Raw genomic sequence first — 15,953 nt, forward strand, 5'->3', positions numbered from 1 at the left:
ATTTATCCATTGCTAAAAGTTGGATATTAAATTCCTACATCATTATTGTATTGGAGTTTGTCTCTCCTTTTATATGCATTGATATTTGTTTTAGACATTTGGATGCATATGTACAAGAGGTTATCACAGTATACAGAGAATGTCTAAATGTAAAAAATTACAGTAAAGGACACATTGCCATTAATCGTTAAAATACTACTCCTTGCTTCAGACACACATCCCGTCATTCTCATCACTTTCTGAAGAAGTTCTGGAAGTGCTCTTTTGTGTGTGTTTTTTGTCTTTATGACATGTAAAAAATATGGTGAATGCTGCTGCTCACTACCACCCAACAGAAAGACCAGCTCATAAAATCATTGTGGTGGGTCCTCACCAGCTCATTCACTGGATCTGACTCCATGTGACTTTTAACTCTTCATCAAAGTGAAAATGACGATTTAAGAGAAATGTTTTGAATTGATACAGGACATTGAGGCATTCATTATAGTGTAAGCAAAGACACAAAAAACTACTTCCAAACTGCTTTCAGCCTGGAATATGGCTGATCAGCACAGTATCTGCCTGTAAAGTGCAAAGTCCTGAGTTTGATTCCCAATATCAAAAAAAATCAACCAAAACTGCTTTCAGAAAGTGTCAATAGCCGGGTATGGTGTCACACACCTGCAATCCCAGCACTTGGGAGGCTGAGGCAGGAGAATTGCTGTGAGTTCAAGGCCAGCCAGGGCTACATAGCCAGACCCTGTTTCAAAAAAAAAAAAAAAAAAAAATGTGACAGTACTGATGGGATAAGTATTTAAAGGAAGGGGAAATATTTTGAGGGGGATTGATGGCAATGTGTATAAGAATGTTTTTAAAAAAAATATTCCTTATATTTTTCAGTCATACCTAGTCAGGGATGCTGTGTCTCCTCACTCAGTTCGCCTGTTAGACATTATATAATGAGCTTTTAAGAAATCCTTGTACTGCTTCTGATTACAAATATATTTTAGCTAATATAGATATGGCTAAGCCTGCTTTCCTTTGGCTTCTATTTGCATGAAATATCTTGTTCCATTTCTTCACTATCAGTCTGTGTGTTTTCTTACATGAAGTGAATTTCTTAAGAGTAACATTGGCGGCCCTGTTTCTTTTTTTTAAATTCACTCTCTTTTAGAGAATTTAATCCTTTTACATTTACTTTGCGTATTTTGTAACTTGTTTTCTAGTTTTATTGTATGTAGTTCCTTATCTAGCACTCCCCTAAGTCCTCCTTGTGTTTAAGTGATTTACTCATGTCTTTTGACGCCTTGATTATTATTTTTGTTTGTTCTATTACAGACTTTGGTTTGTGATTCCATGAGGCTTATGAAAGCTGCATTCTGATAACAACAAGCTATTGTGAAATGATAGCAACGTAATAAGTATCAAGATAATAAAAGACAGAATATAGCAATAAAAATCTCTACTCTTACACTGCATTCCTTCCTACATTTTTAAGTGCTACTGTTTCATTTTATCTTCATTTTGCCCATTTCTCATATTAATATAGATACTAAATGTTTCTTGGTGTGTGAATTAGCTTTTGGTTGCTGTGATGAAATACCTGAGATACTGTACTCAGGGAGGAAAAATGTCTTTTGGGCTCGTGGTTTCAGAGGTTTCTGTCCACGTTTAGGTGGCCCTCTTGCTTTGAACCTGGGTCAGGGTTAGGACGTCATGATGGGAGTGTGTGGCCGAGGAGGCCTGTTTGCCTGTGGCAGCCAGGAAGCAAAGGGAGAAACAGCACTGGTGTCTCAGTATCCCCTTCAAGGGTGTGGCCTTCATGACCTAACTTCCTCCCTTGTCTGGATCTCCCAAGCAACCCACCATCTCTCAGTAGTGCCACAGACTGAGCACCAAGTCTTCAATGAGTGGGATTCTGGGGAGGGTCCAAATTATAGCATTTTGTTTGTTTCATCTTCGTGGTAGAGATATAAATGTTTATGCACCATCTTTACAGTATTAGAGGAATCTGAGTTTGTTCTTATACTCGGTATGACCAGTGTGTCTGCTACCTTTAGTGTTTTCTTACTCATTAAGTTCTCTTTCAGTTGGAAGAACTTTCTTTAGCATGCCTTACAGGATGGATCGATAGAGATATATTCTCAGCTTTTGATTTTCCAGTAATATCTTCATTTCTCTTTCATTTCTAAAGAATACCTTTGCTGAGTATATTGTATTCAGTTGGTATTTTTACCTTCCTTACTGTGAAAAATCTTTTCCCGCTGTCTCCTGACCTGTAAGATTTCTGCTGGGAAGTCTACTGTCAAGAGAATTAGGATAATCTATTTCTTGACATATACTTGATTGAGTGAAATTTGACTGGTGATCTGTGGTCTTCCTATACACTGGATATTTGTGTCTTTGTGTTTAAAAAGTCTTCTGTTATCATCTCAGCTATCTAACCCTCTGGAATTCTCTGTGCCCCCTTGAATTCCCATAACATGAACATTTGCTCTTTTAATGCTGTCTCAAAGTTACTGTAAGCTTCCTTCAATTCTCTTCATTATTTTGTCTGTTTTTCTCCTCTGATGGTGTATTTTCAAATAGCCTGTCATTGAGCACACTAATTCTGACTTCTGTTTGCATTATTCTATTATTTATGCCTTCTATTGGGTTTTTAATTTCGTTCAGTGTATTTTTCAGCTCAAGGCTGACTTTTGAATTTTTAAAAATTTCCTCCTGTCTCTCAGCTTTCTTCATTAGAGTGTTGAATTATTTATTTTGTTTTGATGCTTGTTGAATTTCCTTAAAATAGTGTTTAAAAATTTTCATCTGTGAGTTTGCCCTTACTCATTACTACCTAGGCGGCTTCTGGTATGATAAGTATTTCTTGAGGTCATGATTCCCTGAACATCCTTGATTTGTGTGTGTGTGTGTGTGTGTGTGTGTGTTTGTGTGTGTTACTAGGGATTGAAGCCTTCCTTTTTAGATTTAGGGACAGGGTCTTGCTGAGTCACTAAGTTGCCCAGGTTGGGCTGACTTCACGATCCTCTTGCCTCATCCTCCCAGTGTATTAGGATTACAGATATGTGCCACCATACCCAGCTACCTTCTTGAGTCTCCTTCTTGCATGCAGTGATCTACGTGTTAAAAATTTTGTTTTTATTCCAGGTTTCATAATTTGGCTATGTTTGTCTCTTATCTCCCAGAAATCTGAGCAGTCTGCTTTATTTTGGGCTAAAATTTCGCTAGGTGAGGCCCATGGTCCTTTTGCTATGGATGTGATGTTGCTGTTTCAGCACTAGAGAGCAATCCAAGCCCATGGTTGTCCCAGACCTTTAGTTGATGTGTTTTTTAGCCATGAATTGAGTGAGCATCAAAAACAGTAGTTTGTTCCATCTCCTTGGGGCTGGTATAAACCAACCAAAATGCCTTCCTTGGTTACATTCACAGCCCTGTAGTCAGGAACTGCAAAAGTTCACCCAAATCTGAGCAGAATCACCATGCAGTGACCACCCCAGGCTTCTGGGTGACCTGTGTAGCCACTACTTGCACCAAGCTGTGCCCTGCACTGAGGGCATAGTCCAAGAGCAGCACAGCAATGGATGGAGTCAAGACCGACTCTGCTGCAAGACACTTGATGCTGAAGGGGATTCATGGCCCAAGAGTACTGCAGCCAGCCACAGATAATGCTGGCCAGGACAGAAGTCTTGTAGAGTAAAGGCACGTGCTTGACCCTGGGCTGTTCCAGAGATCCCATTTATTGGCAGTGGTCTGAGGAAAGGGGCCTGTTAGGTTTCAGCTGTCTGGCATTGAGTTTCAGGGCAAAAACTTTTGCTCATCCCCAATGACTAGAGTCTTTCTCCATGCTCTGCAGCCAGAGCTTGGAGTACTGTCAATGAATGCAGTCCTTTGGCCATTAAAGCTGACACTAAGTTCTGTGCAAGTTTTCATGCCTTGCCTCCTAGCAGGTAGTCTTGGTTTCTTCTTTGCTGACTGAGGTTGGGGAGAAGCAGTGGAGGCTGTCAGCCTTCTGGCTGATGCGATTCAAGAGGCCCAGTCTGTGGGGACCGGCAGGGGGCAGAGGGCATGGACTCTGCCTGGCACTAGGTTTCACCATGATGGATCTGATGCCATGTTTCAGATCGAAGGAGGAAGCATCTTGCTTCAGGCTCTTTGAAATTGGAAAGGTAATGTGGGCATTTTGTTCCCTTCTTTTCCAGTTTGTCTTTTCATTCTGCTGAACCAGGCACTCTGGCCTCTCACCTGGTTTTACTAGCCCGTGTGAAGGTAGATGGATACACCGATTCTGTCAGATGAGTGTGTTTAGGATGCGATGTGTGCTGTAGGTTCTTAGCTGCTATCCTGCTCCACTTCCCATGATACATCTTTCAAGACAATTATTAGACAATTCAGGTTGTTATCTAAACTAAATATTCTCAGTCTACTTTAATTTAGATAATTATCTAAGTTGAAATAGTATAATTTAAAATAATTGGGCAGATTATTAAAATAATCTTGTCTCAGCCTGTTTTGTGTCACTGTAACAAAATTCTCACAACTGGGAACCTAAAAATGAAAAGAGGCTTACTTAGCTCGGAACTGTGGTGTTTGAAAGTCCAGATGTAGTGCTGTGTCTGACTGTGTTACAAGGTGGCGGAGATGCAGAAAGGGAATCTGGCAGTGTGCAGAGGGCATGTGGGTGAGTAAAGAAGCAAGGTAGTCCCCTCATACGAGAAATCCAAAGTATAAATAAAGTAAAAGGATAAGAGGACACAGGGAGGTAAATGGAAATGGGGAGATAGAGCTACTATAAATGGGAAGGGGACCAAGAGAGGGAAAGGGTTCCTAAAAAAAGAATTAAGATGTGTTATGTACCTGCACCAAATGCCCCCAAAGGAAGTAGTCATTATGTATCACAAGCATGTACTAATACACTAATTACAAGATAAAGAGACCTGGGCATGGTCAGGCACACTTCTTTAATGATATTTTTCTTTTGTGGGGACAAATCTATTGTATGGGACCTGATCCACTCCCAGAGCTGGTAATAATCCAAAGCAATGCTCCCCCTTGACCCTGTTGTCTTCCACTAGCCCTCGCCTCTTAAAGGTACTGCTGCTTCAGGATTGTCATACTGGGGAGCAGGCCTCCAGCACATGAACCTCTGGGGGACAAACCACATTCAAGCTATAGGTCTTTACAACTCATTCAGACAGTCTTATGTGAAAATGTGGCTGATATGTGAATAATTAGCTCAGTTCTCAAAACAGACCCCTTGATGAGTTGGTAGCTTTTTCCTTAGATGGTGAAATATATCACAACTTCAGGAGTAGCAGCTAGCAATTCTGTGTGAAAGGCAATTCCTTAAAATATAAGTTTTAAGAATATGATTTAATTTTATAAAATGTTTTAACTAAGGTTTAAAATTACTATAATCTAAAAATTGGTGGTGGGGGGGTTAGTCCTTTCTTATTTTATCTGTAAAGCTTAAAGAGATGATCAGGGGTATTATATTTTGCTGGTTGATGTTGTAGTTAAATTGCTAATAATAATAGAAGATCCTAAAAACCAAATGAAAGGATCATATGTGAAACATTATCTTAACCAAGAATATTAAAAGGAAATCACTTCAGTTTTCTGTGTGTGTCTACACATACCTACATCAGTAGCTACATCTCATTAATCTATAGTGATGTAAGTTGTAGGTAAAGCCTTCAGATTTTCAACTTGTCTGAGAAATAAGTGAGTCTTAGATCATTGATATATGAAAAAATCTTGCATAATGATTTAGAAGAGAGAAAGGTCAGTGGATTCTCTAAGAGGAATGGTATGAGAACGTACATCTTTATTGTGTGTGTGTGTATGTGTGTGTGTGTGCACACACGTTCCCTCATGCACGTGCCTGTGCTCTTGAAATCTTTTATGAAGTTTGGATACTTACAGTCTTAATGTGAGGTTTTTGATTGGATTGATCTTACTCTGTTTTAATATTCTGTATGTCCTATAAAGTTTTATCTGTATCTCTTGTCTGATCTCTTGGAACTGTCCTTTCCCCATCACTAAATCTGAGATTTAATTATATCACAATAATTGAGTCAAGATGTGTACTAGCTCAGATGACCTTGCGGTCGCATCGCTTTCCTTTCCGTACACCTTCACAGTGTGTTAAACCTCTCTGAACATTTTTCTCTTAAACAGAGCTCATGTACTCGAAGCCATAAATAGATGAATTACTGATTGTTCTTTCCAGTGCTGCTCCTCTGGAGAAGTTTAACCATTAGTTGATTTAGAAATCAGGAGTATTTCCACTCCATCATTTTCTACAAGATTTGTTCCTAAATTGGAAAAATGAGATTTATCTGATTAGCTCAAGCATAAAACAAAGGCACACTTTCAAAGTCTTGCTTGTGAATTTTTTTTTTATTCTTTGCTTAAAGTTTTACAGTGAATAAGATTTTATGTTTTAGTCAACTGTAAAGTTTACATATTTTTTCAAATAACTGAAAACTCTTACACTTGGTGAATAAAAGAACAGTTTCCTAATTAGGAGACACTGAAAACTTAGTACTGTATCATTATGTAAAAGTACTTGACATGCCACATATTGATACATGTTTCTTGTGCCAGAGATTGTTATAATGAGGCTTGTAGATACTTCTCAGAATCTAGAAATGTTGGTATGCAGAACAATACTTTTAGGGTACAAGTTTTAACTCTTTGAAATGCATCTACTTCTGGGTATATATTATCAACAAATATTTTTAATAATTGTCTTTCCTCAAAAATTTCACCCTCTCTGATATGCATGGAATTACATACAATTACACAGTTTTCAAAGAATTAGAAATTTTTAAATTAGTAGTATAAGACATTAGTTAAGACCTAAATTTCGTTTCAAGTCAAAAAGATTAATCACCTCGTTGATAGCTAATATATTCTAGCCTCTGGGAAAGAACCAATGTATTTCCCATGAGCTGTACTAGTCATAATATATTTGTGGGTTTCTCATTTCCAGTTTTCACTCATAATGATTTAAAGACAGGAACACTTCTTAAATACTTTTTGTTTCTGGTTTTCAAGGTGAAACACACATTTCAAGAAATTAGAAAAACCTCGTAAGTGCGTAATAAAGAACATTCCGGCATGCCTTCTATTATCTCTGTGTGTGTTTGTGTCTGTGTGTGTGTAGACTTAAAAGTTTAATCAAACTTTGTATTATACCACACATTACCTTGATTTTTTTTCCCCTCAGAACAATATATTACAGGTCCCCCTTAGTTAACCATTTGCTCACTTTTATACCGATGTAAATCAAGCAGATATGTTTGTCCTATTCCTTCATGGAACTTACTACCTATTGAGGGAAACATAAACATACAGAAGTATAGCTCCAAAATATTAGATTTATGAAGGAGGAAAAAGCTATTATGAGAATAACTGCAAGTTCAGGGTTGACTGTGGAAGTTTAGAGCTGGAATGTTGCCGTTTGAATAGAGACTTAAAGTATGAGAAAGAACGGTGTAGGAGTGAGGTTAGGACTCTAGGAAGAGGGAGTTGCAGGTGCGGTATCCAGTGGTGGGGAAGGTTTTTTGAATTAAGAGCTGACTTCTGTTATGGCCAGAGGAATCAAGCGGAGAATGGTATCATTTATTCGCAGGAGGTAAGCAGAATAAGTACCAGGATGGGAGAGGTGGCATCAAATAAACGGTTTATGTTTGAGTGATCATGTTGAGTGGCCAGTAGTACAATCACAGTGTAAGTCAAGATGACAGTTATATGCAGGAGTCTGTACTCTAGTGAGTTAGTGCTCATGATGTAGGTTTGGAGTTACATAGATGGGATGTAAAGCTCAAGGAATTGTCTACGTTTCATTGTGCTTGTGTAACAGAATACCTGAGATTAGGTAATTTATAAAGAACAAAAGATTTTCTCCTTGGGGCCTGGGAAGTCAAAGATATCAAAGTGCTGGTGTCTGGTGTGGGTGTTCCTCCTGCAGCCTTACATGGCAAGAGGTGGAAGGGCGAGTGATAGGAGGACGCAGGTGAAGCATCTTTTATAAGGGGGTTACTCTCATTCATAGGGGACAAACTCTCAGGGCTCAGTTACCTGCGACCCCACCTCAGTGTACGACACTACTATCTGAATTTCAGCAGGGACACATTTAGATCACAGCAGGAATAGATGACATGGTCTTGTCTGTGGGAATAGAAGGAAAGGAACTTCAAGTGGCTGCGAAAGGAACCTCATTGGAGTCAGCTGGCTTTTTGTTTTGTTTTTAAACTGAAGGAAAATGTTATCAAAATACTTCAGACATCCAGAAAACTGCATATAATGCTCCACTAACAGCATATATACTTGCATTAAGAGGAAGGGGAGGTTAAGTCCTACCTCTTACTCCTGGCATATTCCACAAGCACAATGTGACTGAGGCTGCTGTCTCTCTCAGTGTTCATTCTCTGTTTTCGAACACTAAGCTGCAGTTGGCCACAGAGCCACTCAGAATACTATAAAGATGACCTCCATACCCTCCCTTGCAGCTATCAGTTTTGGCCAGTGATCCTGGCTTATTCTACAACAGGTCCTTAAAGATTAAAAAAAAAGTGACTATGGACAGATGAAGACAGCCTAGAACTGTGCTCTTGAAATGACAGATTGAATGTTGAATATATAAGTATGAGATGAACATGGGGGGATATGGTTCCAAAATTCCATAAAACAGAGTGCTTCGGGGAGGACAAAGAGCTGTGTCATATTAGGTGTTGTGGGGTGAGGGATGAAAGGGTGACCACTGGATTTAGCTATGAAGGTCACTGGTGGTCTCCTCAGAAGCAGTTTCAGGTTATGTGTCAGAAGACATACTGAAATTCTTATTCGGTAGCTCCTTTTAGAAATGGCTTGCCAGTTTTTGTCACCAGAGTTTTGGGGTGCTTGCCTTTTGGCTCTGGGTCCTTCTTGTGTTGAACAAAGAATAGAACAAGACAAACTAAAAATAGCGCCAACATTTATTTGAAAAGTGAGGGTTGAGGGAGAAACGGGCTCTGCAGAGCAAACTTAGGCCAAACAAAAGAGGAAGAAATTAAAAGTATACCCTGGGCCTGGGAGACAAAGTACTATTGTCTTGGTTGCTTTTCTGTCGTTGCTGAGACAAAATACCTGATACCCAAAATTAAGAAAGGAAAGGTTTATTGAGCTCACAGTTTGTGGAGGTTTCAGTCCATACTTGGCTGGCTCTGAGGCGGGGTGGCATGGTGAGGGCCAACATTTCAGGGAGGCCAAAGACAGCAAAAGCAACAAGAGCACAAGGGGAGAACAAGCCTCTTTTCCTCCTTATATTGCACGCAGGCTCTCCACTTTAGGGTGGGTGCTTTACACCCATCCCATATCTGCGTCTTCCTCTTTCACAGGCTCAGGAAGTTTAGAAAGTGAGGACCCTGGCTCCTTGCTGAGTCACTTAGTTAAACTTCTGAATTTCTCAAGTTGACACAGTGTATGAACCTATACAGGGGCCTACTGTGAAGGGACAAGGTAGCAGCCTCTTCCTGGCAGCTGTGCCCTGTTATGCCATCCACATCTCCAGGAACCTGTGAGAACTTTACCTACCAGTCCTGAGAGGCAGAGCTGTGTTGATCCTGGGGTCCCACCATGCCTCTCTTCCCAGCCTGTCTAAGCCATGCCCCGTCTCCTGTCCCAAAATGTACAGTCATAATTTATAGATGATTAGCGAAAACCAAGAACTTAATGGCTACATATAATCTTCACCAGAGATAGCAGAGTGCAATTTGCCATTCCTATTGCTGCCTAATCAGGGTTCCATAAGAAACAGATTTCCTGGAGTTTTAATGGCTCATCCGCCCTAGGGAGCTGCTAGTTTCAGTTCCCTACTTACGCTGGGCATTTTACCTCTTAGTGCCACATTTCCCTCTAAGTGTGGGTTTGGGTTAAACTCCATAAGAGGAATTTAGGTGCTGTGGAACATGGTACTGGGTGTTTGTGTTTGAGGATGTTGTGCATTTGGCAGTTTGGTGCTGTGTACTTCCGAAGTGATTTTAATTCCTGGCAGTGGGAGGGCTGGGAGGACTCAGACACTCTGCTTGATACTTGGCCGGTGACCTCTGCCCTGCTGTCTAGATGTCTGTGGCAGGCCTGGTCAGTGATTACATGGATGTATTCTCTTGTTCCTATCCTCGTAGAATCAGAAACCACAGCTAGGCTTATTGCATGATATTCTCCAGGACCTAATATGTTCTGTTTTGAGAAGAACCATAGAAAGAGTGTAGATTTTGTCCCCTAAACATCTGGGCTTGATAACCTGCACCTCAATATTATCATCTATAAAATGAGATTAATAATACTTCCCTTCTAGTGTTATGGTAGAGACTTACTATAAGAAAAATACTTAAAATTCAGTACTGTGTACATTGCGGCAGAATTAGTAATGTTCTTTAAAGTCACTTAGTCATTATTTTGGAATGTTGGATTACCTGGGTATTACTTTGTACATTGATCCGTGATATAAAATATTGTTCAGTGGCATTGGTGGCTGCAAATTAGTTTTTCTTTTGGGTGATTGGTTGGAAATAGACTAAGTCCTTTGTCATCAATATTTTATATGATAGTTTTATTAATAAAGTTGAGGAATGCTTATGACCTTCACATTTTAATGGATTAGCATGATTCTTCTCTTTTCCTATTAAGAAGATAGTATTTCCTTGAACTTCAATAAAAATTGGATCTCTGATAAGCCAGCATGCTTGATTGCTTTATGTTATCCAGTGGTAAAGTAAAAATTCCCTCATTTGAATTCTGCAGTAGTTGGATGGAAAAGAATATAGCCAAGGGCAAAATTCTGTAAAGTTTGTCTGTCCTTAGGAGTGGTGTTTGATAGCTTTCCTTCACTGTGAAAGGAGGAAGGACCAAAATCATTTTCCTCGCTGGTTTCCACTTGCCCTAAGACAGAGAAGCTGATTTTTTCTAAGCCAAAGTATGATACATGTCTTAGAAACATCCAGGAAAGTTAGGTCTCATTTTAGGTGATAGATACTAAAGAACAAAAACAAAATGAAATAAAAACAACTAATTTTTATGGCTTAAGTGTGTAATAGTTTGTAAGACAGTGCTCCCACAAACGGCGTTTCCACTGTATTGTGTGAAGGACTGCTTTCTATGACAGTTAGAAATATTTGACCCCTCAAATTGACAGTATGTATTACCTTGGTTCCTCATACATAGGTTAGGGAATAATTTAAACTTAAATTTAATTTAAAAATAACTTTATTTCTTTATAAAGACATTTGGCCTTCAAATAGGGAGTAGAGATGTGATAGCTTGTGACATGAATTTTGAGAAGCTGATTTTTGAATGAATTCATGGCTTGTTTTCTGATCTCCCTGCATGGATAGCAATGAAGATTTGATCTCTAAAATTTTTTCTAAAAGGCTTTACTTGATCAAGTCATTTGGATATTTATTATTTATGATTGAAGGAACTATATTAATGCAAACGCTGTATTTATATAGTAAGTAACCATGTAAGGCTTGATTTTAACCTCTGTCTCTTTTTCCCCCTCTCAATAGTTTGGAAGAACTGAAGTGATTGATAATACTTTAAATCCTGATTTTGTAAGAAAATTTATCCTGGACTATTTTTTTGAAGAAAGAGAAAATCTGCGTTTTGACTTGTAAGTTCTACCAAAACTTGTAGTATTTGTAATTGATTTTTTTTTTTTTTTTTTTTTTGGTTTTTCTCCGGTACTGGGAATCGAACTCACAACCTTGCGCTTGCCAGGCAGGCGCTGTGCTGCTGAGCTAAATCCCCAGCCCCTGTAATTGATTATTAAAGACAGTTTTAGTAACATGAACTTATTTCCTATAATTGCAGTGAATGCTGAGTAGATTACTCTGGTAGGAAGGAAGATTTATTCTTTTCAGAATGTGGTGCTAGCTCGGACCCCAGAACTCTGCCTTCTGTAGGTTTTTGGCTTGTATGCTTGTTGAATAAAGAAGTGAACATTCTGGGCAGTAAATATGGGCATCCTCTCAAACCTCCCTGTGCTGAGGTGGATCCCCTACAGTTTGTATGCACACCTCCGAGTGTGATGCTGGATATCTCTCAGATCATTAAGTTTTTCTCTGGAGCGCGTTAGAATAGGACTTGAGTCTCTGGCTTCCTATTATCTCTTGATGGCTTTGTATTTTAAGTTCCAGAATGACATAACTCACCTTTCAACTACTTTAAATATTCTTATTTTGATGCCAGATGAAGGATATTGAAGTACTATTGTCAGATTTAACTTACTATCCACAGAGAACCTGGAATTGATTTGTTTATAGATTTTATCCCATGGAGGTGAACTATGGGAATTGTTGAATTGACTGGATATGGTTAAAAAGAAGTCTACTAGGGAGGGAGGGGAAGAAATATGTTACAGCATTTGCTTAATACATCAAAATAATTAAAGAATATTTATGAACTTCATAAGTTTTTAGAAAGATGCATGCCTGATTTTCAGTAGCTAAAAAATGTAGTATACCTTTCTATCACAATTTCTAAGTTCTTTTTGTAGTAATAACAGCTATATTTTATTTGAAAAAGTCCTACTTTGACTCCTAATGTAAAAAAAATCTTTAGTGTTGATAGTATTTTCATTTTCCTCGAACATAAATGGAATAAAATAATCTGCAGTGCTTCTGTTTAAAAACATTTTATAATAGTTCCTTTTTCTTCAAGGTTACTGAGTATTCATCATAGTTATTAAACTAACTTTATGATGTTCATGTTGGGTTTTTTTTTCGTAGGAACTTATTTTTGAATAATAAAAATGATGAAGCTTCTTTGTAGAGAGTGGAAATAGAATGCAGTGGCTTCCTGACCCTGTTTATCACGGAAGCTGCATGTGATGCTGTTATTCAGGGACACTTCTGTGTCCTGTGCAGTGTGGCCTAATGCTGCCCACGTTCAGGCCTCCATCGTGATACCGCGATTGTCGCCTCGATTTTCTTTCTCCCCACCATCGATGGCACCGTCTTAACTTTTTCCCTTTAGACTCAGATTTTATCCTGGAAGCAGCCATTCTTTCCTGATTCTGTTTCCTTTCTTTTCCTCTCTTCCTTTCTTGTTCATCTGTGTTATTTTCTGTCATGTTAAAGTAATAAATACTTATTATAAACTTCAAGTGATTGAAGCATTTAAAAAGTGAAAGTTCTGAGGCCCCACAACCAAACCCTGTTGCTGGTGTCCCCTAGCCTTGGCCTCTGAGAAGACAGAAATTTCAGACATTTTGAAAATGTCTTCGATAGAAGCTGAGGTTGATACAAATGTAGAGCATGTGGTAGTGGATCCCCCAAAGAAGGCACTTGCCACTCGTGTGCTTACTGGTGACGCAAGATCATGTTCCTCTATCCACATGGTGGTGACAGGGGTTGTGAATTCCACTCCTCAGCAACGGAAATGTAGACAGTCCTGTTCAGATCCATCTGCTGTTGGTCCTCCTCTAATGGCCAGGAAAATTGATGTACCAGGAGTGCCCACAGTAGGCCAGTTCATGTGCATTCAGAACGTAGGCCAAAAGAAAGCTAAAGAGGACCCAGCAGAAATACTCATCTAGGCCGTTCCCCAGTATGTGATTCCTTGTAGCTCCAGCTCCAAAGTGATTGTGGACCGCAGTGGGCTTCTTGAGTTAAAGAACTTCACCAGTCAGCAGCTGGAGGGTGAGAGAGCAATGGAGCAGGACATAGACAGTAGCACGGAGGATGGAACCGAGCCCAGGCCCTCTCAGAGTTCTGCTAAGGGGTCCTAGTGTTTTGGATACAGGAGGGCACTTTATAGCTGCCTAGTTACCAAGTGTCCAGGGAAACTCTTGAATTCCAATGTCAAAAACAAACAAACAAACAAACAAAACGCACTTTGCCCGTACTTAAGCTATGGACCCTATTTGAATAAGATATTGCTGCAGGAGTAGCATTTTAACAAATTAAACCTCACAGGGGAATATACTTTAAAAACAATTTAAAAAGAGGAGAAAAAAAGAAGATGCACATCTACAGAGATTGACGATCTGATATCCTTTCTCTGTTGAACTGTGGCCCGTGGAAAAGTTTTATCTTGCAGTGGAAAGAGACCTTTCCTGTGAATGTTTCCCAGCTGGTTTCCATTGAGCAAGCTGCCACCAAAAAGTACAGTCAAGAAAGGAGAGTATGACTAGTTTGTATTTTGACATGATGTGTCATGAACAGGTTTTAAAAATCTTGTGTTTTTGCAAATCCCTTGAATTGTTGAACTGGTTAACATTTTATGTTCGCTCAGTTGATAATTAGTTTATAAACATCTAGGAAAATACTGGCATGAAAGAAACCTTTTGGATGGCAGAAAACAGATCCATAGCCCGTAGGAAGTACCTTTTGGGTGGCTGGTACATTCTCTTTAGTTGTACGCTAACTTACTGTGTTTTCCCTTTATGCTCTAGGCAACCCACTAGCCTTGTATTTATTTGAGTGTAAACATTTCAAAGCAGGCCATTGTCCTTCTGGAACATTTCTTATAAACGAGGATTGCATCCCCTTCCTCCTCCCATCCTTCCTCCAGTCCCCTTCAAGAAAACTTATTAGAAAATATATTATTGTAGAGGAAAAAAAATTTTTTTTCTGGTCCAAAGGAAATGTTCATTTACATTAAGGAAAACAAATTATTCACTCACATGATGATGTTTTCATGTTGAAATTGCACACTCATGTTGGACTGAGACTTGAAAATAATTTTCACATACTTTTGTTCAAGCCCCTTTGAAGTGTATAAAAAAGCTGATTTACAGTTCTTTTTTTTTTTTTTTTTTTGGTTTTTCTCCAGTACCAGGAACCGAACTCATGACCTTGTGCTTGCCAGGCAGGTGCTTTGCCGCTGAGCTAAATCCCCAGCCCCTACAGTTCTGAATGTAATGTTTTTAAGCATTCTGCCTTTGTTAGGACACAGATTGTTTAATCAGTACGTTTTGGTCTTGGGATTATTTCTGTCACGAGTGAGGGGTAATGAGGTAAGAGGGCCAGAGTTTTGACAAGCTGTGGCAAATGACACTGTGATTTTCACTTAAAAAACTAAATAGAAAAGTTTTTAATGGTTTTATATAGATTTTACAATAAATTAGCATTTTAAGGCTGACAAATGTTGAATTGTACATGCATATAGCAATATAACTGCCCAGTTATTTGGTGCTGAAGTACTATAAGTAGAATTCATCAAGTCTCCTAATTTTTGCATCTGTCTGGCAAAAAAAAGCTGTGACATTATGGTTAATAAATTCCCACTAAAGCAAAAAAAAGTGAAAATTTTGTTATACCAATTAACAAAAAGAAACTATAAATGATTTAGTGTATACACTAGGCATTCTTGTGTTTCTCTCTCTATATATATACACACACACATTATAGTAAATATATTTTCTTTATGTATTTCTTTAAACATATATGTATGAATTAAAGTAAATACATTCTCTTGTACCTTAAATTTTTCAGTTAGTATTCTTTACCTCTGACTGTGTGTAATACTCATTTTTGTAAGTCACTCATTTTTAAAGACAACATAATTTCTAGACAACAGAACTATAGAAAACAGAACTATAATTTATTTAACAAAGCATTTATTAATAGATAGTATCACTGGTTTCCATTTTTTTGTGTTTCGTGTAATTTTGCCTTAAGTATCTTGTGTGCAGATCTTTTGTAACTAGTATGTGTATAACTACTAGTTTTTTAAAAAATTACATTACTCAGTCAGATTTTAAGATAAAAGCACGTACACAAAACAGGCCACTGTCTGGTTCTGAATCTTTGAAATGATCTTGGAGAATGCATGAGCTTTGGTACTTCCCAGAGCTTTGTGTATGGGCTTTGACTTTTAGAACCATTTCTCTGGGGTGTTTTTTACTTTTTTGGTTGCTCTGTGCGGGCAGGTCCCTGTCATCAACATGTGTAGCTCCTGCCAAGTGACGCTACTTAGCC

General features: G+C 38.6%; 1 protein-coding gene across 1 annotated transcript in view; it reads left to right on the forward strand.

The window, feature by feature from the left end:
• Cpne8 (copine VIII) overlaps nucleotides 1–15,953 on the forward strand; it is a 191,003-nt gene that overhangs the window by 21,431 nt on the left and 153,619 nt on the right. The window contains exon 7 of the mRNA XM_005407109.2: nucleotides 11,538–11,641. Within this exon, the coding sequence (XP_005407166.2) occupies nucleotides 11,538–11,641 (104 nt within the window). The remainder of the gene's footprint in view (nucleotides 1–11,537; nucleotides 11,642–15,953) is intronic.

Source organism: Chinchilla lanigera, unplaced genomic scaffold (assembly GCF_000276665.1).
Source record: "Chinchilla lanigera isolate Chin_1 unplaced genomic scaffold, ChiLan1.0 scaffold00104, whole genome shotgun sequence".
Taxonomy (NCBI): domain Eukaryota; kingdom Metazoa; phylum Chordata; class Mammalia; order Rodentia; family Chinchillidae; genus Chinchilla; species Chinchilla lanigera.